The sequence below is a fragment of the Syngnathoides biaculeatus genome, chromosome 19 (genome assembly GCF_019802595.1).
Source record: "Syngnathoides biaculeatus isolate LvHL_M chromosome 19, ASM1980259v1, whole genome shotgun sequence".
NCBI lineage: Eukaryota > Metazoa > Chordata > Actinopteri > Syngnathiformes > Syngnathidae > Syngnathoides > Syngnathoides biaculeatus.
In genome coordinates this window covers 14,634,059-14,656,324 of record NC_084658.1, presented here as the reverse complement: position 1 = coordinate 14,656,324, position 22,266 = coordinate 14,634,059, and the positions used below count along the sequence as shown (strand labels likewise).

The 22,266-nt window shown below is 46.7% G+C and overlaps 1 protein-coding gene across 3 annotated transcripts in view; it reads right to left on the bottom strand.

Annotated features, from left to right (window-relative positions):
- The window catches only part of asap1b (ArfGAP with SH3 domain, ankyrin repeat and PH domain 1b), a 40,415-nt gene that overhangs the window by 13,486 nt on the left and 4,663 nt on the right, over window positions 1–22,266 (bottom strand). For all 3 annotated transcript variants that reach the window (XM_061805395.1, XM_061805394.1, XM_061805393.1), the window contains exons 2-13: window positions 12,714–12,786; window positions 10,938–11,083; window positions 8,860–8,934; window positions 8,430–8,479; window positions 8,181–8,310; window positions 6,012–6,097; window positions 5,076–5,151; window positions 4,894–4,980; window positions 2,456–2,556; window positions 1,235–1,304; window positions 345–432; window positions 175–223 (exon numbers count right to left, since the gene is read on the bottom strand). In XM_061805395.1, coding sequence (XP_061661379.1) covers window positions 175–223; window positions 345–432; window positions 1,235–1,304; window positions 2,456–2,556; window positions 4,894–4,980; window positions 5,076–5,151; window positions 6,012–6,097; window positions 8,181–8,310; window positions 8,430–8,479; window positions 8,860–8,934; window positions 10,938–11,083; window positions 12,714–12,786 — 1,031 coding nt within the window. The remainder of the gene's footprint in view (window positions 1–174; window positions 224–344; window positions 433–1,234; window positions 1,305–2,455; window positions 2,557–4,893; window positions 4,981–5,075; window positions 5,152–6,011; window positions 6,098–8,180; window positions 8,311–8,429; window positions 8,480–8,859; window positions 8,935–10,937; window positions 11,084–12,713; window positions 12,787–22,266) is intronic.

Here is a 22,266-nt window from a genome sequence, read left to right as displayed (position 1 = left end):
CTAATTTCTGTTAGCATTTTAAGCGCCTTAATAAGTTTGAATGGGAGGCGTAAATATGGTCTCGGAAAATATTGCCCCAATAAACGCGGGTTCACTGCGCATGCAATTGATCAAATTAAGAATCGCAACCATCGACTGATTCATGAATCGAATGAAGTAAGCAGAAGTACTCACATGACAAACTCCTGCTCATCCTCGGCTTGGAAATGGTACGTCCGGTTATCTGCGGTACGATTCGGAAAGCACAATCAGCAGCCGCTCGGCCAAGGTTGCCGATTTTAACGTCGGCAAACACCGACGGCGCCAACGAGGACCTCTTCAGATGGCGACGCGGGCGCACTTACGGGAGATGAGATCGAAACACTTCCGGTCCTCGGCGCTGGGTTTGACCTGGCAGGTCAGGAGGTTGAGCTTCACCGGCTGCCTGTTGGACTGCGAGAAACACACGCGCCATATTGCCATTTCAAAACTGATCATTCACCGTTATTCATTTATGTTTTTAAGACATACGACGTCCGCAACGTAGTGTAGGAAGTGCTGCCACCACCAGTGAAAATACTTTCTTTTTTGTCACTCCGGAATCACATTTATCGCGATGAAAGCGTGTTACAAACATGTTATTACAACACTGCTTTAAATTGTGAATAAACGCATCACAGGTCCCCTTAAATGTACACGTGCACGACTTTTATATTTCAGTCCAAACGAGCTCTTATATCAGTGAACCGGAGCGTGCAATGAAATGAAAAGAAAAAAAAAAAAAAGAAGAATGTCAGTTCGCATCTCCGCCGACGATCTCGTCCGCCGAGCTACTTTTAGCGCAGAGGTGATGTCATCGCGTTCGAGGCGACCTCGGCCGTGACATCCGTCCAGCTCGTCATGTGATCGTCGCACTGGATTTAGCGCCAAATTTTCGTGTCGGTGTTATTATGCGCATTAATACTTCAAGAAAAGGAAGTAATTCACTCAAATGTGTCCGTGGGGGGGGGGGGCAAAGATGGCCGCTGCGGCACAAGAGCGCGGTGACGGCGCGACGCGCATCCAGAGATGAGTCACCCAGGAACAGTGGGAGGAGGGGGGGGGGTTCAGGGTTGCCGTGGCAACCAATCTATGTAAATTCCACCAGATTGAGAGAGGAGAGAGCACACACACCACGGCGGCACGTGAGGAGGGGGGGTGGGGTGGGGTGGGGGGGGGTCGGGGAGTTCCCGTATGTGTGTGTGTGCGCACTCACTGTGGCGTGGGAGATGGTGAGGATGCCCCCCTTCACCGAGCACTGCCGTCGCTGCCACACCTTCCTCAGCCTGCGAGTGGCGCAAAAGAGACGGTGGGAAGCTTTGAGTCACAGCAATGTCGCCCCGACCGTTATTGAACTTAACGTAAAAAATAATATCACGCCACTCCAACACGCAAAAATCCCACAAAAAAGATATTTACCGGCATAACAATGATCTTTGTTAAAATGTATTCAAAATCATTATTGCTTATAGAGAAATGTGGGCGTGTCCAATTATAGCTAAAGTTAGCTAGCTAACAAAGCTATCGTTCTATTGGATGAATGACTACACGGGTTAGTTGTAACTTCTGCCATCTACTGGAAGAACATTTAACTGTTCTGCCTGTCACTATACGTCACTGGCATAAGAAGATGAAGAAAGATACATTATTTATGGTCAATAAAAAAAAAAAAAAAAATCGGACCGATTAGGTGAAACTGGATAATTCACCAGCCCGCTTGATGATCTCACACAGCACATTAACGTGCCCCCACCAGGGGTGTGCAAACATTTGTTCTCAACAAGGGCCAAATTAGACTTAAAATGGAGGGATGGGCTTGGTCATTCTATATGCAGTTAAAAAAAAACTGAAAACAGGTGTACAAAAATGTTAAATACTTCAGTATGTTTTTTTAAAAAAACGTACTGTAATTCCCGGCCTACAGAGCGCACCTGGTTATAAGCCTAATCCCGTACATTTGTAAAGGAAATACCATTTGGTACATATAAAAGCCGCAAGTGCCCACACTCAAACTTACATTGAAACACGAGATATTTACAGAGAAAGACGGCCGTGCAAACACTCATGCTAACGCTAACGCCGCGCTAATAGGGCCGGTAAAAAAAAAAAAAAAAAAACATACCGGTAAAATACACAGCAGTAACACGCTAGCGCAGCGCTAACCAGTAAAAGCCACTTCCTCGGCACATATATTCCACCGGTCTCACTCTTACCTTTTCCGCTCGAGTGCCCGCTTGGGGCCGTTAGAAAAAAAATGCACAAAATAGCCGCATTCCCGCATAAACCGCAGGGTTGAAAGCATGTGAAAAAAGTCACGGCTTATAGGCCTGGAAATTACGGTTATGTACTACTCTTGTTAATATTGAGTGGGCCGCACTAAAGAACAGACGGGCTGCATGTGGCCCACGGGCCGCACTTTGCCCACCCGCGGCCTCACCCGTCGCTTTTCTTCAGCAGGTAGCCTTTCTTCTCGCTGCCGAACTCCTTGTTGCCCTGAAGCTGGTGCATGCTGTAGCCGCCTTGCTTACTCTGCGAGTCCTGAAAAGTGCACACACAGACGGCAAAAATAAATAAATAAATAAATAAATAAAATAATCAAACCTGCACCAAGTGAAGAGCGGCGCCGTTTGCTTGCTCAACATGCGACGCGTAAACATGCAGCAAAACATCCCCCGACTCGATTTTCATTGCTTTGGAAAGTGTGCGACGAATGCTGAGAGGTACTACTACGACGACGACTAGTACTACTGCTAAACATCGACGTATCGACATGTTGCTAGTTCCGAGTTGATGGCGACGAGGAGAATGTTCATTTAATACGGACATGCCGCCCCGGTGGGATGAATTTAAACGCCAATCGATAAATTTACCAAGCGCGTTCCTCAAAAAAAAAAAAGTTACAAGTTAAAATAGCATCCCTGTTCTGTTATTACACGCCGTTAACGTTGAATTTTTTTTTTCGTGGAAACACTTCAATATTTCGGAACAGTGTAATGGAAGTAGACTAATCCCACCGGGATTTGAATTTGAAATGTTAAATTCAATAATTCCCTGTCTGAAATTTAACTTTGTTGTTAAGAAGATGGGGTTACCTTAGGTCACAGACATTAGCAAAGGATTCCAGAACCTAACACCCAGCGGCCATCCAATCCTGTTCCGCTTTCTTAGTCACGTGACTGAGAAAGCGTAATTGGATTGGCCGGGTGCTGTGTAGCGTTACCTCCCATGGCCGCCGCAGAGATGTCACGTGACTAAGAACGCGGAACGGGATTGGCTGGCTGCTGGGTGTCGGGTTCTGAAATCCTTTGCTCTTGTCTGTGACCTAAGGTAACCCCGTCTTCTTAACAACGAAGTTGAATTTCAGACAGCAAATTATTGAACTTAACATTTCAAATTCGATTCCCGGTGGCACTCGTCTACTTCCATACAAGTATTGGACCAAACAAAAATGACAGCTTACCTATCCCGAATAAAATGCACATTTTGTCAATTATTGTCGTTGAAAAAAGCGACGTGACACCTCGTCATGTACGTCCAGCATTCGGCTGCTTTTTTAAAAAAAAAAATTCAGTTTTGCTTGCGTGACCATATCCGATCCCCCGCGACCAATCACCGGTCCCCCCTAGCGTGCTCTTCAAAATCACACGGCACAGACAAAATGGCAGCATGCTCCACATGCCACGGCAGCAGCAGCAGCAGCACTTACTCTTCTAGACTTGATTCCGGACAAGCAGAAGAAAGCAGTGAGGAGGCAGGGGGGGGGGGGGGGGGGGGGGAGATAGAGGGGAGAGGCGTGTAAGATCCAGCTCAGGTGCAGGCCTGTGTGTGTGTGTGTGTGTGTGTGTGTGTAAATACTCGCATGTTGTTGTTGTTGTTTTTTTTAAATAGCATGTAGCGCGGCGGGCTAATTGGCGAGGGGAGTTACAGAGCGAGTGGCTGTGCTAACGTGGTGTGACATGCACAAGAACGGAAATACAGTGAACCCCTGATTATTGCACCCCCCAATGGGTGAAAATCTGTTATATCCCTTCCACACCTTTTGAATTTGAACACACTTCACAGTGTCGAATTCCTTAGCGCTTGTTCTCACTCTCGGAGTCGATCCTACAACGTCACTTTGAGGAAATCAAAAGACTTGCTCATAAAATCCACAACAAAACCGACACATAAGAGGATGAAACGTTGCGTATTGAATCACCAAATTGCTAAGCCAAACCATATTTCATCCATCAAAGGCCTGCTAGCTTAATGCTAACATATAACGGGATCGGCTATCAAAAATGTGCATAATTGTCACGTCGGGTAGAAACCTTCAAAACACTGCGACCCAGCGCAAACATAGCATACAACAAAAGAGTTCTATTGTATATTTAAACACCAAAACATTCGACCAAACAATATAATTGTGTCAAACAACAATCTACTGGCTAGCTCCACGCTAACGTAATAATGTGAAACTCACGGAAATTGCATCGAGGTCGTTATGAAACTCGGAGCAGCAACACATACAAACAGTCTACAACAATATTCACGGGGATTTATTCTCTCTGCTCAGTGAAAATCTATTACTGGAGTTTACAGTAGCTGGGGGACCCTTTCTGCCTCTTCTTCTTGCTCTTAATCACGCTGCATCTGTTCTAGTGGACTTCAGCGCTGCCCTGCCTGTTGTGGCACAACGTGGAACTACACTGAAGGCGCACGACTCTAATTACGGTTAAAACCCATTTCTTTAAAAATCTGCGATGATGGGAGTCGGGGTTCACCGTGAAACTCGGGTGAATCGCGGCACTAACGCAGGTGACAAATTCAGTTCTTGGTTTAGCTTCTGTTGGGGTTGTGAAAATGTCAAGTAAAAAGTGTGCGTGTGTGTGTTACCTCCTTCTGGTCCAGCTGGAGGGAGGACTTGATGAGGTCACGCAAGGCGGTCAGCTGCTTCTTCTCCTCATCCTGGGTTTGTTTGATCTGGACGCACAAAATGCAACGGTGATGATAAAAATGGACGGAGTGAGCGCGGCACTGCGTTGGCGCGAGAGATGACGCCGATGCGCCGCGTTTACATTATAGAGGTCGGCCGCCAGCTTCTCGATGTACTGCTTCAGCTTGTCCGCCGTCTTCAAGCCGTCCTGGAAGAAACTGCACAGCACAGATTGCATGTCATGATTCATGTACGGCGCCATTTTTTTAAATTTTGTTCCATAATGTGAATTCCTCCCCTCCAAAAGGTGTTTTGGTGGGCTTCTCCCGCAGCTAAACAATCCTAACGTGCTTTTTTATGAACTGCACTTGTGTGTAAAAGCTGCAAGTGCCCACATTGAAACACGAAATATTTACAAAGAAAGTCGGTACACAGAGAGTTTAACGCTAGCGCCGCTGTACTAACGCTAGCGCCGCTGTGCTAACGCTAGCGCCAATGCTAACGCCGGGGCTAACGCTAACGCTACGCTAACAGGGCTGGTTTAAAAAAAAAAAAAAAAAACATGCCGCTAAAAATCACTGAGACACTGCAGTAACACGCTAGCGCAGCGCAAACAGGGGGCAGACACGTAAAGGTCACTTCCTCGGCACATATATTCCACCGCTCTCACTCTTACTTACTCCACTGGAGTGCCCCCTTGCGGCCGTTGGAAAAAAAAAATGCACAAATTAGCCGCATCACCGCATAAACCGCCAGGGTTGAAAGCGTGTGAAAAAAGTCGCGGCTAACAGGCCGGAAATGACGGTAATTGATGAGGAGTTGTGTCTCATTGCTTACAACTATATAGAGTATGACACTTTTTAAATGCAGTGTTGTTACGAGAAGACCCAGCAACGCAAGGAGAGGAGTATTTGTCATTGTGTCAACTGGTCGGGAGAAAGAGAGCTCGCGTATTTCCCCGGCAAACCTCGCAGCTGTCACAACACATCTGCAAGACGCCCTATTCATTATTTACAACCTCAAGATTTACATGAATTGCTCCACGTCGAAGGGCGGCGGCAAGGGGGGGGGGGCTTACTTGCACTGCGCGTGGTAGTACTTAATCAGGTTCTGGAGGAGGTCCACCCCTTTTTTGGTCTTGATCTCGTTCACTTTGATGAGGTACTGCAACGCAAAGACACAAATGGCAAGGCTCATTTTGCGTTTCATGTGTTTTTTTCCCCCCCAGATTAGCATGAAAAATAAATAGCCTGAAAGTCTGGACGTATTCCCGGCAATCGCTACGCAGACGGCGTTGTAATTAAACAAATGTACGCGACATAATCGGAGCTAATCCCGCAGTAGGGAAGACTCGCTACGGATAGCGGGACGAACGAGGGGGTGAGAGTGTGAGCGTAATCCGGTGATTGGGTAACAAGCATGGTGGAGAGTGGGTGGGGGCGGGGCCGGTGGGTGGTGGGCTTGTGACCAACGCTGGGGGGGCGGACGCACGCAACGACCGGAAATGAGGTTAATTGGGATGAACATCTCACAGACGACTAAATTCGCTGTAATTCGAGACCGGTTTCCATATTTCGCCTCGATATAGAAAAGTGTGCATATGGCAAAATGTTTTCTATGGCGATGACTGCACCCCGCGACCCTCGTGAGGATAAGCGGCAAAAGAAAACAGATGAACGGATAATAATTCAATACAATAATGAATGCTAATGCTAACGCATAATGGCAACCAACGAGTAGCATGTGGCATCTATGTGGCCGTTTTACAGACCTTTAAGCAGTAGGAATTTGAATACAAACGGTGAAGCAACATACGTAGACAGATAAAACAATACTCAGAGGAATATAGGAACTAATATTACCGCAGCTTACTGAGAAACCCGTGATCAGCTCCTTATTAGTAAGGCCAGAACAGAAAGTTCAACCAGGCATTTTAGGCAAATGACCCGAAAAAGCGAGTCCTTTATCCGCCGTCATCTTGTATAACTTACACTTCCATAACATTGTTTCTGGCTTCCCTGCACCGTCGGCAGAGCGCGGAAGGAAAATACGCAAGGACTGCGTGGAACACGTGGGCAGAAAGAAGCGGCAGTACAGCTCCGCTTTTCTTTTTTTTTTCTGCAGTGAATAATTCACACGGCCAAAAGCAACGCCGCCGCAGAAGCTACTTGCGCGTTATGTAATTGGGAGTCGAAAAATCTCAAGCGAGGCGTGGGCGTCGCCGCCCAGCACGGAGAGAGGCTGTTTTTTTTTGGGGGGGGGGGGGGGGGGCTTCTATAGTTTGTTCCCAAATTCTCTTGAGCGCACGCCAAGCGCGTATTTGTTTGAAACTCTATTTGCCGGATATCTCTGTTCAGCGGGTGACGGGGGAGGGGATCAACGATCTTAAAGCGCTACGGGAACGTCGCAAAGCTCGCGCAGGCAAACAAACACGAGTCCTCATCTGGAAATATCGGCGAGGATAACGGCTAGCGTGAGAAGGAATGCAAGCGTATTAAAGATGTTCTCCATTCTTGCTAATCAGCCCATAAATATCCAAAAGGCTGTCACGTTTACCGCAAATCCAAAATAGCCACTCAGAAGCTGGAAGAACGTTATTATAAAAGAGTCCAATGCATATTTGAAAAAATAAAATAAACCGTCGTTCACACGCGTTGGTTAACGTGTGGCCGCAACACGCTTCCGTGTAGGGGAGCTGAAGCCTATCCCAGCGGTTTATTTCCCTTTTTCAAACACGCATTGGACTTATTTGAGAACAATACATATTTAAAAAAAACAACAAAAAAAAAAACAACGTGATTTGATAACATAGGTGCACGAGCTCTATAAACAACCGATAACTAAGAAAGTTGTGTCATAAACATTGTAATGTATACATCTAAATAATAAGATTTCTTTTCGGTGTCCGGGCTGATTCATTCAAATTTGTTTGGGATCTATGAAATGTACAAAAGTAGGCGGCAAATTCTGTTCAACATTAATATGTGAAATAATTTCTCAAGTTGTCTTGAAATCCAAGGGCGGAATAGAAATTCCGCTACCAGAGGTCGCCGCTCTTTCGATTCGGTCAAGCGGCATCTGACACGTGACCGCGAGCAGATTCGTTTTTCAAACTACTCCGTCAGCACGGAAGTGACAGGCGGCTGAACGATGTCGTACCATATTTCCTCCATGGAAAGACGGGGGGGAAAAAAAAAAAGAAAAGGGAAAAGCTTTTTTTTTTTTTTTTTTTTTTTTTATGACCCACCTCGCACATCTGGAGCTGGAAGAGACGACGCTCCTTTTCCATCTCCTCAGCGATCTCGGCCCCGGTGATCTCAGTGCGGATCATCCCGTGCTGCTTGGCGTGCTCCCGTTTCTCCTTCTCGATTTTGGTGCTGCGCGGGGAGGGAAAAAAAAAACACGTCTGACTCCGACCGACGCCGGCTCGAAACGTGCGCAACGTGAAAAATCAGATTTTTTTTTGGGGGGGGGGGGGGTGGTGTCGTCTACTTACAACTTGGCCTCGTAGTCCTTCCACGCCTTGTCAAAGGGCTTCTTTATGTCCTGCACAGAGCATAGAACAAGTGGCAGCGCGCTGAAAAGAGGTCACGGCGAGGACGGGGGAGTTATTCGCGGAGTTTTGGACCGCCACCAGAGGCCCGTTCGGCGCTCCGCTCGGAGCGGCCACGCCCCGTCGCCGTCGTCGGCGGCGGGGTTCATGACCCAGTTACTCCATCACAACAGAGGCGGTGTTTACCCGCGCCAGATTTACAGCGCGGTCATTTAAAACACTGACTTCTTCTCCCTGTGGTCTGTTCACCCCCCCCATCCCCCCCGCCCCCCTAAGGCGAGGGACCAACGACGAGATGTGCTGACGCGGCGCTCGCTCGCTTACGCCGAGCTGCTGCTGAGTGGTGCCAAAGAGGGAGCGCGAGATATCTTACCCCTTTCACGCCCTTCAAGTCTCCCTTGAGCAGCGAGTCCAGGGTGAAGATCACGTTGTGGCTCAGGCTCTGGAGCTGAGGAGGAAACGGGCAGCGGGGGTCACAATTGGGCAGCCGGAGGAACGCCTTTCAAGTGCGAGGATGACTTCTCCTTAGTCCTACTGTACATGTCGATTAACACCTCGGAGCAAGCACGCGTCAAATATTTTTGGAACTGCACAATGCACTCGAAGATAGGACAGAATAATATATCGTAATTTCCGGCCACACGCGCTTTCAACCCTGCGGTTTATGCAGTGATGCGGCTAATTTGTGCATTTTTTTTCCTCTAACCGCCGCAAGGGGGCACTCGAGCGGAAAAGGTACGAGTGAGACCGGTGGAATGTATGTGCCGAGGAAGTGACTTTTACCGGCCCTGTTACTAGCGCTGTGCTAGCGTGTTGCTGCTGTCTTACTGGCGTGTCTCAGTGATATTTACCGGCAAGTTTTGTTTTAATTGGTCCTGTTAGCGATAGCGCTCGCGTTAGCACTAGCGTTAAACTCTTTCTGTGTACCGTCTTTCTTTGTAACTATCTCGTGTTTCAATGCTTGCTGCTTTTACACAGCTGCGGCGTACGTGTGTACCAAATGGTATTTCCTTTACAAATGTACTCGGCGAGGATTGTCACCAGGTGCGCTCTATAGGCCGGGAATTACGGTAGTATGTGACAGGCTGGTCAAGTCGTATTGTGTGTTGTAGTACTGGAGTATTTTTACGAGCACGAGTACAAACATACAGTATTGATATTGCTGGATCCCAACATGCTACTTCAGTCCTTAGTGCATTTCTAATTTATTGTCATCTAAAATGTGCATAATGCATTGAGTGCCACCATAATCCATAACTAATAAATCCAATCTGATGAGGTCTGAAAAAAAAAAAAAACTGATGAAAAGACGTTCACCTTGGGCGAGTCAGCAAAAGCAAAGACGAGCGTTACTCAGCGGCTCTCTAACCATTAGGCTCAGCAAGGTCGTTTACAGCGCGAATAAGCATTTATACCCCACACACACACACAAAAACGTAGAGCGGCAATCAAGGACGTAAACAACATTTAATGGACACTAATGTGCTTCTTAAGAGCCTTCCCTTTGAAAAAAAAAAAAAAAAAAAAAATCTTTAACTGGCTGCCTTCCGCCCGTCCCGGAACACCAAAAAGGAATAAACACTGAAAAATATCGGCTGAATATACGGCTCGGCTCTAAATCCCTTATGTCGAGGCCTGCGCAACAACCGGGACGGTGCGTCGCTCATTCGTCAATAAGTCATTTGCGGCTCCGGCTGGGAGCCTTCGGGGCGCAGTTATCCAATTCTTGCAACGCACGGGATGAAAAGCACGACGTAGTAAAGACAAAGGGGGAGGACGCGGGGGGGGGAGCGCGGGAAGAGATCATTCATCCCGACGGCGCGCGGGCCGTGCCGCCGCAGATGTATTTACGGGCGGCTAATCTGGCGGTCTGCCGCGCGGGAAGCGAGGTAGCGAGCGAGGGGCCCGCGACTCGTAGCGGATCCAAACAGGAGACATTACTCAACGTGAACGTTCAGAGTGGGGGCGGAATCCGCAGCTTGCGGATAAGACCCTCGTGTCTGGGAGAAGGACAAGTCTCAGCGGCTGTGGCGTGTGTCCACGCACTAAATCATTAGCGTTTCGGGTTTTATGGCGAGTCAGTAAACGTTGCCGCTCACGTGGAAAGACAATCTCAAATTCCTCGCAATCCAGCATTGTCCATTTGTCTCATGCACACGATTCAAATTAGGTAGCATTAGCTAGCGTCTTTAAAGGACGCTAAAATGGCCGCTTCACGTCTAATTGTAGTTACACTCACAACAGACCTTTACTTTTTAAACACCCCGGTTAACTTTTTGACCTTCCCCCACACAAAGGAAGTCCAGAGCCTCGCATAATCCTAATCCACACACGTAAACCAATTACTGTCGTGACAACCAAAATAATCCCTGCCCGTTTTCCCCAGTGGACCAAAGTAAACAAAAATTCCTGCAACACTGAGCCGGATACACTCCAGTTTTTGGGACTCACCAGGTTCTTCAGGAGTGCCGACAGCTCCTTGGTGAGCGAGGAGAATTTGACAAAAGCCGTGCCAAGGTCCGGATTGTCCCGGCTGATGAAGTTGCTGCCGAATTTGTCCAAAGCCTGGGCGTAGTTTTCTTCATTTTGGACATGGTCTACACAACAGAGGGAAAACGATGGTTCGCGTTCCTGCCCTGAGATCTGTGGCTCAGGATTAGCATTAGCATGAACACCCGACACAGTTTTGCCCTTTCTAGACACTCAATAAGCAGTTTGTTTTTCTTTGAGCCCACAATTTGAGAAGTTGTTTTCTAACTGGTTTTAATGACATTTTAACCTTTTCAGTTTAGCAACAAGACAAACTACTATGCTAGCTATCGCAATACTAATAATACATGACATATCATATCAATGAACCGCTAAAATTTCATGCATTAATCATTCAGTCTGTCAAATTCGGTCGGGGTGAGCTACATGTGAAGTCACAGCTACTTTGGGGCAGCGTGATGGAAGCGTGGCTGCCATTCTGTGCCTTCGACCAGCACTAAACATTCAACTACACTCAATCGTAGGCAATCTGAGTGAAGTATCTTGCTTAGGAGCACGACAACGACATCCACTCGGGTTACAGGGCGTACTATTAGCTTCTGTACCACACTGCCCACATCATGTCCACGTTGGCAACAAATGTTCAAATTTTTGGTTTCAGACTCTGTGGGCAGCCAATAAACAAATGCGGGGCGTTTGTTTCTGTCTGGGTCGAGTCATCTCCGGCCCTGCTAAGTGTTAGCATAGTTTTGTGGCCTAATCCCCCGCCAAAGGGATGTTAGCCAACAGAAATAGACGGCGAAAAAGCTAAGAGTTTGTTTCAAATTAAATCGTGGCTTATATGGATCTTGCTTTCGCATCTTAAGTGTTACCAAAAATAATAAAGCTAACTCCTGCACATATCTTGTTTATATTGTGGTTGAAACAAACTAAATGGTCTCCGGATAGCTAACAAACAAGCGCGGGTGTTTGTTCCCTTCCGGTCCTCAGTTTTGCTGAGTCATTTTCTGACTGCGAGTACCGACCTCTGTTAGCGTGAGAATAGGCAAACTGCAGAAATGGATAGTGAAAGTAATTTAACTTTCGGTATTAGATTCATTTTTTTTAAAAGGCCTGAAAAACGCACACATTTACCATTAGTGGCTTGATGTGAAACCAAAAAGTGGATGCGGGGAAAATGTCACGACCTCTAGAGTAGAACGAAATAACCTGATTGTAGCGCATCTGTCGTCCATATGTTTCGCATAATTTTGCCTCCGATTGTGAGTCTTAAACTAAACTTTCAGATTTTTGTTCTGTTTTTGTTTGGAGGCTAGACATCTGAAACTGTCCAATTTACAGAGGACGGGGAGGGGGTAAGTACCGAATGGAAAATTACTGGGGATCCACGTCGCGGCGACGTACAAAACAAACTCAGGTGTCGAGCGCCTGGATAAATACACAAAACGCCATCTGTCCCGCAGAAGGTCATTTTGCACGCGACAAAAAAAAAAAAAGTCTTACTAGCGTGATTTGAGGCTGCATTTTTCATTAAAAGGTTCCCGAGGGGTTAAAAAATTATGCAACAAAAGAGAAAACATCACAGTTCGGCGGACATCTTGGGTTTAAGACTACGTTAGCAGAGCAGCACTGTGTTTCTAATATGTTCCGGTGCCAGATAAATGCAAATACACATACAGCCAACTAAATAATGCAAATGCTAAATATTATTATTAGACAGCTCAGCCTTGGTCTCACCTTGTCCTGAATTGTAGATGGCCTTGACGGATTTCTTCACCTTCTGCAGGGAAGTGCGGTCCTGGTCTAACGCCTGAGGAAATGGAGGAAAAATTGTTATTGTAATATGACGAATAACGGTCATATTTGCTGCATTCCAGCCATTACTATTCCCAATCAATTAATTAGAACAACAAAGGCCACCGCAATTCGGAGCCTCGTTATTCTCCGGGTGGCCTTTCGAAAGGAGGTCGCGTGCGTCCGGCTCCGTTTCCCCGCTTATGATTCGCGCCGACGGCACCAACGCCTCGCCGCCACGGCCGCTCGTAAACGACGGTACGCGCCGACACCGAGGTTAGTCGGTTAAGAGCAGCGCAAGCAAACACAGACGTGGTCAACACACTAGCGGGCTAATTAGACTTCACAACATAATTAAGCAGTCCTCGGCCTTCTCTGGACGCTTTCACAAGGCTCGTCACCAATTAGCTCAGCGGTAGTTTGTCGCGGCGGGGGCCAAACACTTTGAGCTCCCCGCCGACCCACAACGCCTCACTGCTTAGCCCTCGTGTGTCGCGCGAAGACAAAGGTCAAAATAGCCGCTCGTAATGATATCTAGTACTACAGGCTTAGACCAGTCACTTCTACCTTGACTTACAAATTTAACTGCAACCGTGACGAAAACCGTGACTGAATTTACCATTTATCGAATCTACTACTTGATCATTGGTTTGATAACGCAATCTCTCCGAGGTTTTGTTGTATTAAAAACAAAAATGGACCTCGATGGTCTCAGCGTCATCTGATCTGCGAGAGATTTACGTTCTCACGCGAGCGGACATGGGAGTCACACGGCGGATGTCGCACAAGTCGGCCCCCCCGGCGAGGCTGACAATTTCATTAACGCACCACCAGCGAGGGATGAGATTATTCGCCGTCAAACTGTAAACAGCGAAGCTTCCCAGATGCAAACAATTGACCCAGATGTTTATCACTGTTGTTTGCATCGTACCGAGTGCATTTTCAAATATTTTAGATGCCTCGGACGGGCTCCATCAGTGCACTTCGACACCACTGGACAATCATAAAGCGGTGTGAAATGAAGCCCGCGCCGGCACCGACAATTAAAACCCGAGCGTCTTTGTGCTCTTTGCAGTTGTAACGCGAGCGCTTGTGCTTGAATCTAACGGCGAAGAGACGCAGCCTTTCAAGCGAGAGGAAGCTAAAAATCAATGAAGCAGCACTGTCTTGGCACACAGTCTTTGTAGCCCTTGGAAACAAGCGGGGACCTGGCCAAAACCCGGCCTCCCCTCTCTCCGAACACCCTCACAAGGATTCTTCACCAGATTCGGGGATTAGAGAAAGCAGTGACGACGACATAACATCTGTGACAACTTACTGGGGAGGAAAGACTATAAAGTACACGGCGTGGTTGTCCCTGGAGGGAAGTCCATTTGTGGACGTCAACCTGCCGGCGTGAGAATACTTTTGAGTGCTAGCGTGATCAATAGACTGATCTTGTCCTAAACAGACCTTCCTAAGAGAGACGAGAAAACCGCGTCTCCTCCAATTTCCGTTGCCACAAACAGTATTTGTAGGCGGGACGTAAACAGGGTTACGAAATTATTGTGGAAATTCGGCTGCCACGAACAGAAGGTAAAGGACGGGGAGGAATCCATGCAGACAGAAGGACTCATCCAGAGAAACTTTATCCCAAAACAGATATATTACGATATGAAATGCTCCAAACAGCAAAACAGTCCCATTCCGGCGGGGTTTTGACGCTTGTCTATCCACATATTCATGCGCTGCAGTGTGTCTAGCCTTGCCCCCGAAACTGCAGTCGTTGGGTGGCAAAATTAGTCGGCCCCCTTGACAACATTGTGTATTAACTCAGCAGCACTGCTGAAAAGCGGACAATTGTAGTCGGCAAATTGCTCGGCGAACCATGCCCAGGAGGTCTGAGCCACAGGAAACCCTGACGGGGCACAAAAGACAAGAGAGGTCGTCTCCACTTCATGCTTCCTGCCTCCGGGCCTTATCCCCGCTCAGCAGGCTGACCGTTTCCCCATGCAGCCGTCTTTTGACAGGAAGCAGGAAACGCTGGAGCTTGTCGGCTTCCCGCGTGCGTCGGCCACGATGACACCGAACGTTCGACACCGAAGCGTGCGATTTACTAATCCCAAACTGCTCCATCTGGCCATTACCAAGGAGACGAGACATTGGTCACCTCGCACTCAGAGTCCAAATTCTTTGCTGCGGAGTTTGTGGGAAGATCCGATGGCCAACAAGGCCGGCTCTATGGTTTTTTTTTTTGTTTGTTTGTTTTTGTTGTTGGCGGGACCTCGACTGTTTTAGTCTTTGAGCATCCCAACGCAAGTTCTGAGACGCGTTAATATTCTAATTTTAGCCACGCAGCAGTGGAAAACAGGAAAGGGCAGAGAGAAAAAAAAAAAAAAGGACTTCCCCCGAAAGCCAGGACAAAAACATCTAGGCCGATACATTTATTGCCAACGACATCTGCTTCTCCTAAAAACAAAGACGAGACATCGTGAGGCGATTTCGTGAGAATCTGGGGCTCTTGCAGAGTTTAACAGACAAATCAGGAAATGATTTGAGGACTTACACTCATTTTAACCGTAGAAACTAGCAACTTTTGCCCAGAATTAGAAACGTGACCTAGAACCAAGAACATTTCCAAGGAACTTTAACCCCATAACTACAAACATTAACCCATGAGCTAAGCACGTCACGTGAGATCGAAGAATTTTTGCCTAGAACTATGAAATTAACTTCACCCAGAAACAAAATCTGGGAACTTTACTGTCCTTTCTTTCAGGTTACCAACAATTTGAAATCAAGATTTCAACCAAGAAATAAAACTTGCTGGAGTAACGTAGCATCGATAGTTTAAATGACAAACTATCACGAAGACCTGGGTGATCTTACAGACGTTTTAATAGTCTTGGAAGAAGGAGCAATGACTAAACAGCAAAAGGCACTTACACAGCGGTTGTTTAAAGAACGCTTCTGTGAGCTTCTCCTTTAAAACGTCTAAGTCGTGCCTCACTAAACATGCACAAGGATTGCTAAATCTGACTAGCGTTGTTTTCCTCTTATCCCAAGAAGATAAGTCTCATCATCTTCTGACCGAATCAGATAGAAATGATCCCCCGATGACAAACATCAGTCTTATCAGCCATTAGTCAGTTTTAAGCGAGTCAGCGAGTGTGAGATGTCCAGAAAAATCAAGAATATAAAAAAAAAAAAAAAATCAGTCTAGGATTATACACATTTTCCATCCATGTTCATTGTTCTTTGGAACACCACCGTGCAAGTTCTTGGACTTAGTTGAAACCCTTTAAGCATTGTAAATATTTTAACATATCACAATGTCGCAGCCTTCACCGACACGTTGCTATCCTACAACAGGACAAAATAAAGTCTGAGAACAGATTCAGTCCGTTTCAGTTTCTGTGACAGTGTGACTCAAGCAGGAAGGGTGGGGAGCCTTCTCGTTGGCAGGAAGCAAAGACATCCCTTTCTCTCTATTTCGCGCTCTCTGACACTGAGTGTGGAGAACGGGGAAAATTTGAGGATGTAGCGCTTCCAAAGAGGGCGCTGAGGTCAGACAGCTCCAACAAGGGGAAAAAACATCTTCCGTGACATTCCTGGATTTTAATTGTTTGCTTTTTGTTGATGAACTTTTTCTGAGACAGGAACTTTTGCCGAAACAAAATTGAAGGCAGCTGGGAGGTGGCTTGCAGCATTCTTGCGAGCATCCCTTCACCGAACCATGTTTTCCTCATCACACCCACATGCGGTGAAGAATCGGAATACATTTTTTTCTTGGTTTTGCACAGGCTGGAAAGTCATTTTTCATGTAAGATCAGCTGTAGATTGCTCTGTTACAATTAGAGAAAGTGGAAGGGATGTTTGGAAGAACCAAACAAAACTCATTCATCCAGTTATCATCCCTGTCAGTCGGTATGCAGAATACCCGGATTTACACAAAATATGAGTCTTTGTTTCACCCGCAATGTTACTTCTTTAGCTTATGCCATTCATATCCTCGAAACATCGTGGGTTGAGTTTGTCAAGGCGTGGACCCGGTTTTTGACACGACATGAACTCTCCCCTACTGTATAAAAAAAAGTGCCAAGTGTTGATTATTTACGGAACAGAAAAGAATCTGTGAAGAAAATGCTGCACCTCCTTCGAACAAAGCTGCGGTGTTGGTTTATCGCAGTCAAACTACTCCGATTTAGCTTTGTTCGCAAATCTCTTCACTTATCAGCTGATAAGACCGGCAGATCTGTTTCCACGCCAGCCAACCGCCCGGCAACCGTTCACCACTCGCACACCCGAGAGTCAAAGAATGCGCGGCCTTGACAAACTAAAGACGTTCCTGGACACGAGCGGCCGTGGGTGCGCGTCTGCGAGGCGGCTTCGCGGCATTCCTCGACATCCGTCTGTGGCGGAGTCTCGGATTTCACACGTTTAAGACGACGTGACAGTGTTAGGGAGGTGCTAAAACCGCAGCTGCATCCCTTTTTAGGCTATTTGGATGCTCAGACAGACATTCCGAAAAGACCCGGAACACCTCACCAGGGAGGCGTCCGGGAGGCATCCGAATCGGATGCCCCAGCCGCCTCATCAACGCGGAGGAGTTGCGGCTCGACACTGAACCCCTCCCGGTTAATGTTATGTTGCCACAAATAAAAAACAGAACAATAAAATCCAGATTTTCCCCACACACTTTAATAAAGTAGATCATGTGTCAATAGATTTCACAAATTTTTTGGTCCGATGTCAATGAGGTATTAAGTAACTTCTAAATTCTAATTTCTGCGTAAAGACTGACACTAAAGTATGCCGATTTACATGTCAACCATGTAAAAAAAAACTGCACCAAATTTTTTTTTCCGATACAATGCCTACAACAAATCGCGCCCACTTGCACGTTGAGCATGCGGGTATAGTTCGAGGCAAGGTTGTTTTCAAATTTGGACGCAGAGACACCGTTCGAGGTTTTTCCTGTCCACCCACGCACAAATAGTTGCCGATGTGCGCCGAGGACAAGCACCATCAAGAAGTCTGCGAGAAAGAGAAACACAATGTACGGTCCCCGCACCCCTGCCCCCACCCCACATAGATCAACTTAGCGCATCGCTTATAATGTCATGGAGGAGGAGGAAGATGGAGAAAAGATGGCGGCCAACATGCAATTCCCGACATTACGTAGCAAAATTAATACTGCAATCAGCCGGCGCCCAGTTCAGGGTCCATCATGCACGGGACCCACATGAGGGTAAGCGGTAGAGAAAATGCACAGGTGACCGAAATGCAAATACATTTGAAGACCGAATTAAAAACAACAAAACTAGTTATGGACGGCACCAAAAAAATAAAATAATCTGACATAGTAACGCCTGATTTAATAAAGCAGAAAATGAAAAACTGCTTGAAGCCGCAGCTCTGCCAAGAGTTTGTGCAAAACCTCCTTTTGCCAGATTGCCGATCATAACGCCTCATTACAGAATAACCCGGACATTAAATAGAACAGCGTCACCCCACAAAAAAAAAAAAAAAAAAAGGGGGTAGACGTTGTCCTTTGAATGTCAACAAACCGGAGTCATTTTGTAAATTGTTCCGCCTTGCGCAGCGCGGGGGGGGGGCACATGATGCCTTGCTTGTTTGACGTCTGGGGCTGAAATCTGATAATCGGCCGGCGCGACACAGCTGTCGGCCGGCCGCTGCCGCAGCTGCACTGCGTATATCACCGGGGGCTATTAGCCGCCAGTTGATAAGTCCCCCCTCTTCCGACACACGCCCCTGCCTCTGCACCCACTGATTCCCCCCCCCCACCCCAACCTCCTGCTGTCGGCCAGATTTAGGCGAGAAAGAGTGGGTCAGTATTTGCATCTTTCTGTGAGCCTTCTTAAAGGTCAAGGGACGGCTTCGGCGGCGGCTCGTCCGCCCACCTACGATGGGACACGGAAGCTCTTTTCAAAGTAGAGAACGTCTCACAAAAGAGTGAAGTGACTGGGGCAATATTACCCTATCGTTTCGAGCCATATTTAGATGATATGCGGATCACGGCCAAACCACCTCCCCGTCCGATCCACCTCCGCGCGGCGCAGATGAGCCGCCCCGGCCGAAGCCGTGATCGGCGGACACGGCGCCGACGGACACATTGACGGGCATTTTTGTCCTTTGCGCCCGTGCAATTCATTTTTCGCGACAAACCAGGTCTTCTTGAAAAGTATTTAGAATGAATCCATCCTCCCGAGTCTTCAAAAAATATCCAGAAATGCAACGAGCCGGCATTTTGGCTAACACAAAGGAACAACGAGCTACCTTCCAGCAGGTAAAACTAGCATAAACAAGACGAGATCACTTGTGTGGACTCCTGCTACTAACGTCACTTCCTGCTTCTTCTCGAAAACAAATCCCTCAGGAGGATTTTCATGGCGGGAGTGACAAAAAGACAATCCATCCATTAATAGCATACTAAAAATCATGCATTTCATGACAGTGGCACTTTAAGCACTGGTGCTTTTTTGTTAAAGCCAAACCATCTGCTATCTATAGTAAGATTTTTCATTTTTTTTTTTTTTTTTTTTTTGGGGGGGGGGAACTTGAATTTATCCCAAGTTTCCTTTTCATAATCGTACGACATTTTACTGTGTGCAGCACAAAGTACCTGCATCCTTGGTCTTCTGGTTTTCTTGCTGTGAGCACACGTAGAATGCGCTGATGACCATTATCCTCCTAACTTAGCGTCACCGCTAGCACACAGATCAAAAAGTGTGAGATAGCTACCCATGCGTAGATATGTAATTAATTATTTGTAGCAAGCTATGTAAGTAAGTAGGTAGATGGGTAGGCATAAGCTAATATCAGCATTTTGCTAAAATGTGTTAACCAGACAGACCTTGATGGGCATCAGTGCTAGCTTGCTAGCTCTGCAAGCAAAGTGAATGTGTTCGCATAAGCATCATGCCAAAAAAAAAAAAAAAAAAAAAAATCCTAAACTGTTTATTACATATTTATTGTAGTGAGCAATTCTGCAAGCAAACGTACAAGTCGGTAGTGTAGCGGAGAACTGTGCCCGCATTGTTGGGACGGACGGGAAAGCGCCACACGTGACAACACATGAAGGTCAGCCGCGCAAAAGGGCTTTCACAAGACAAGATCAACGTCGGTTCAGCCATGTTCATGATGTCACGCGTCCGCGGCGCACAACCAACACGCTTGATCGGACTCACTAAAGCCGTATTGTTAAATTAAGTCTTTCAAATGGTGACAAAGTACAAGTGATCATTACTAAAGCATTTATTTTGAGATTCCATCCTTTGGTACAAAAAAGTATTAAATGATTAATTTCATGTGCGTGGATGCATACATGTTCCTGACAATAAAAGTGATTCCTCTTAAAGGGCCACTGTCATGAAATGCTTGATTTTTAGGATGTTATTAATGAAAAATTGGCAGCCGGTATTTACCAATTTTTTCCACCACAAAACATGATTTTGACGTGTATGAGTTTTTGTAACTCCCGCCATGAAAATCCTCTCGAGGGATTGGTTCTCGAGAAGAAGCAGGAAGTGACGTACAGGGCAGTAGCGCCCACAAGCGGACTCGTTTGTTTCTATTAGTTTTACCTGCGGAACGGTCGCTCTTTGTTCCTTCGTGTTAGTCAAAATGCCGGCTCGCTGCATTGGTGGATGTTTCTCGCACACTCGGGAGGATGGATTTACCCTTCATGAGTTTCCAAGAGACCCGGTTCGTCGTGAAAAATGGATTGCACGGGTGCAAAGGACGAGAGCTGCGTGGGTTCCAAATAACAGGTAGGTGTGTATAGAGCTACTAAAAAAAAAAGAAACAATAGTTTGGGGTGGACCACGTAATCCTTTCAGATGGTAACAAAAGATCCGCATCCGTAAATCAGAGGTGCTAAATGTGTCGATGTGCCCGTCGGCGCCGTTTCCGCCGATCTGGCTCATCTACACCGCACCGAGGTGGATTGAACGGAGAGGTGCTTTGGCCGCAAGCGGTTTGGCCGTGATCCGCATATCATCTAAATATGGCTCGAAACAATAGCGTAATATTGCCCCGGTCACTTCACCCGATTGTGAGATGTTCTCTTCTTTGAAAAGAGCTTCCGTGTCCCATAGTAGGTGGGCGGACGAGCACGGCTTCGGCCGGGCTGGTTCATACATACTGTCTGGGAGTCTGTTTTAAGTTAGAAGCGATCCGCATATCATCTAAATACGGCTCGAAATGATAGGGCAATATTGCCCCGGTCGAAAAGAGCTCACATGTCTGAAGGGGCGTGTCCGATAGCGGGGGCCACGCCGTGTTTTCAACGGCGGATGTCCGGGGGTGACGTCCCGGGCAGTAGATGCAGCCAATATGGCGACCACTCGGATGTCAAATGACACCTCCCCAACTTTGCGCGTGGATGACGCGCTCTCCGCTCATATTTATTATTTTGTACAGACATTGAAGTGAATAATGTTATATGTATTTTTTTCATTTCAATATCTATTTTAGAACATTTATAGGGATGACACTTGTGCTTTAAATAGATGTAGTTGCACTTTCCCAAAAAGAAGACAAACCAAAGACGACGCACTTCCCTATACAGAAAAACTTATTGATGTTGAACTTTTCAACAAAGCTTGGCCAAAGATATAAAACCGGCACGACCGATGATGTTTTGTGCATATTTTTTTCTAAATTGAAAACACAGCGGCTCGGAACAAAACTCCACATTCACTGTCACATCCTTTTGCAGTCACGGCTTCTATTGAAAAGGCTGTTATGCAAAAAAAGAAAAGAAAGAAAAAGAAAGAAAAAGGGTCAAGCCCACTGAACGGGAAGACTGTGAAAAGTCAACATTATTCCCGACGTGGCCCACGTCACGCTGCATGAAAGGAGGGCTTTCCTTGTCGCCCGCGACTCTAAAAGTAGCACCGTTACATCAAAGCACGTCAGCGTTAATAAACGGGGGGCGGGGGGTGGCGCGCATTCTTCGCCATTTTGCGTCGGCTCCTTTCTGTCGGAACGGCGTCGGTAGCGAGGGTTCTCTTTGTATGCGGGGATGAAAAGCAAAAGTGGGTCAACACTTGCCTGTGGAGTGTTCCGACGCGCGAGTCGGAAAAAAAAATAAAAAAAAAGCAAATATGAATGCATTTGCGCTTGTCTCGTCTTGTCCCTCAATGTACTCGATGCTGCGATGATTAGCTCGCGTTTCGACGTCGAGGCCGTTAGCTCTCATCCGAGGACAAATCCGTTATTTTCTTTCATAAAGGCAACACTGATACGCTATGGCTAAACAATCCTTTTTAGCAACGGTGAAGGTTGTGGCTACGTGAGTGTGTACTAATATTAGTACTTTGGGCGGACGAATAAGAAAATCGACTGAGTCGGTCCCAATGTAGAGTGTAATTAGCGAGCTACAGCTAAAGCTAGGTAGCGAGTCACATATTAGAATGTTTCTAGTGGAAAGAGAAGAAATTGCTCATGTTAATTAGCTACAGCTAGCATAGATACGCTATGCGTAAACCAT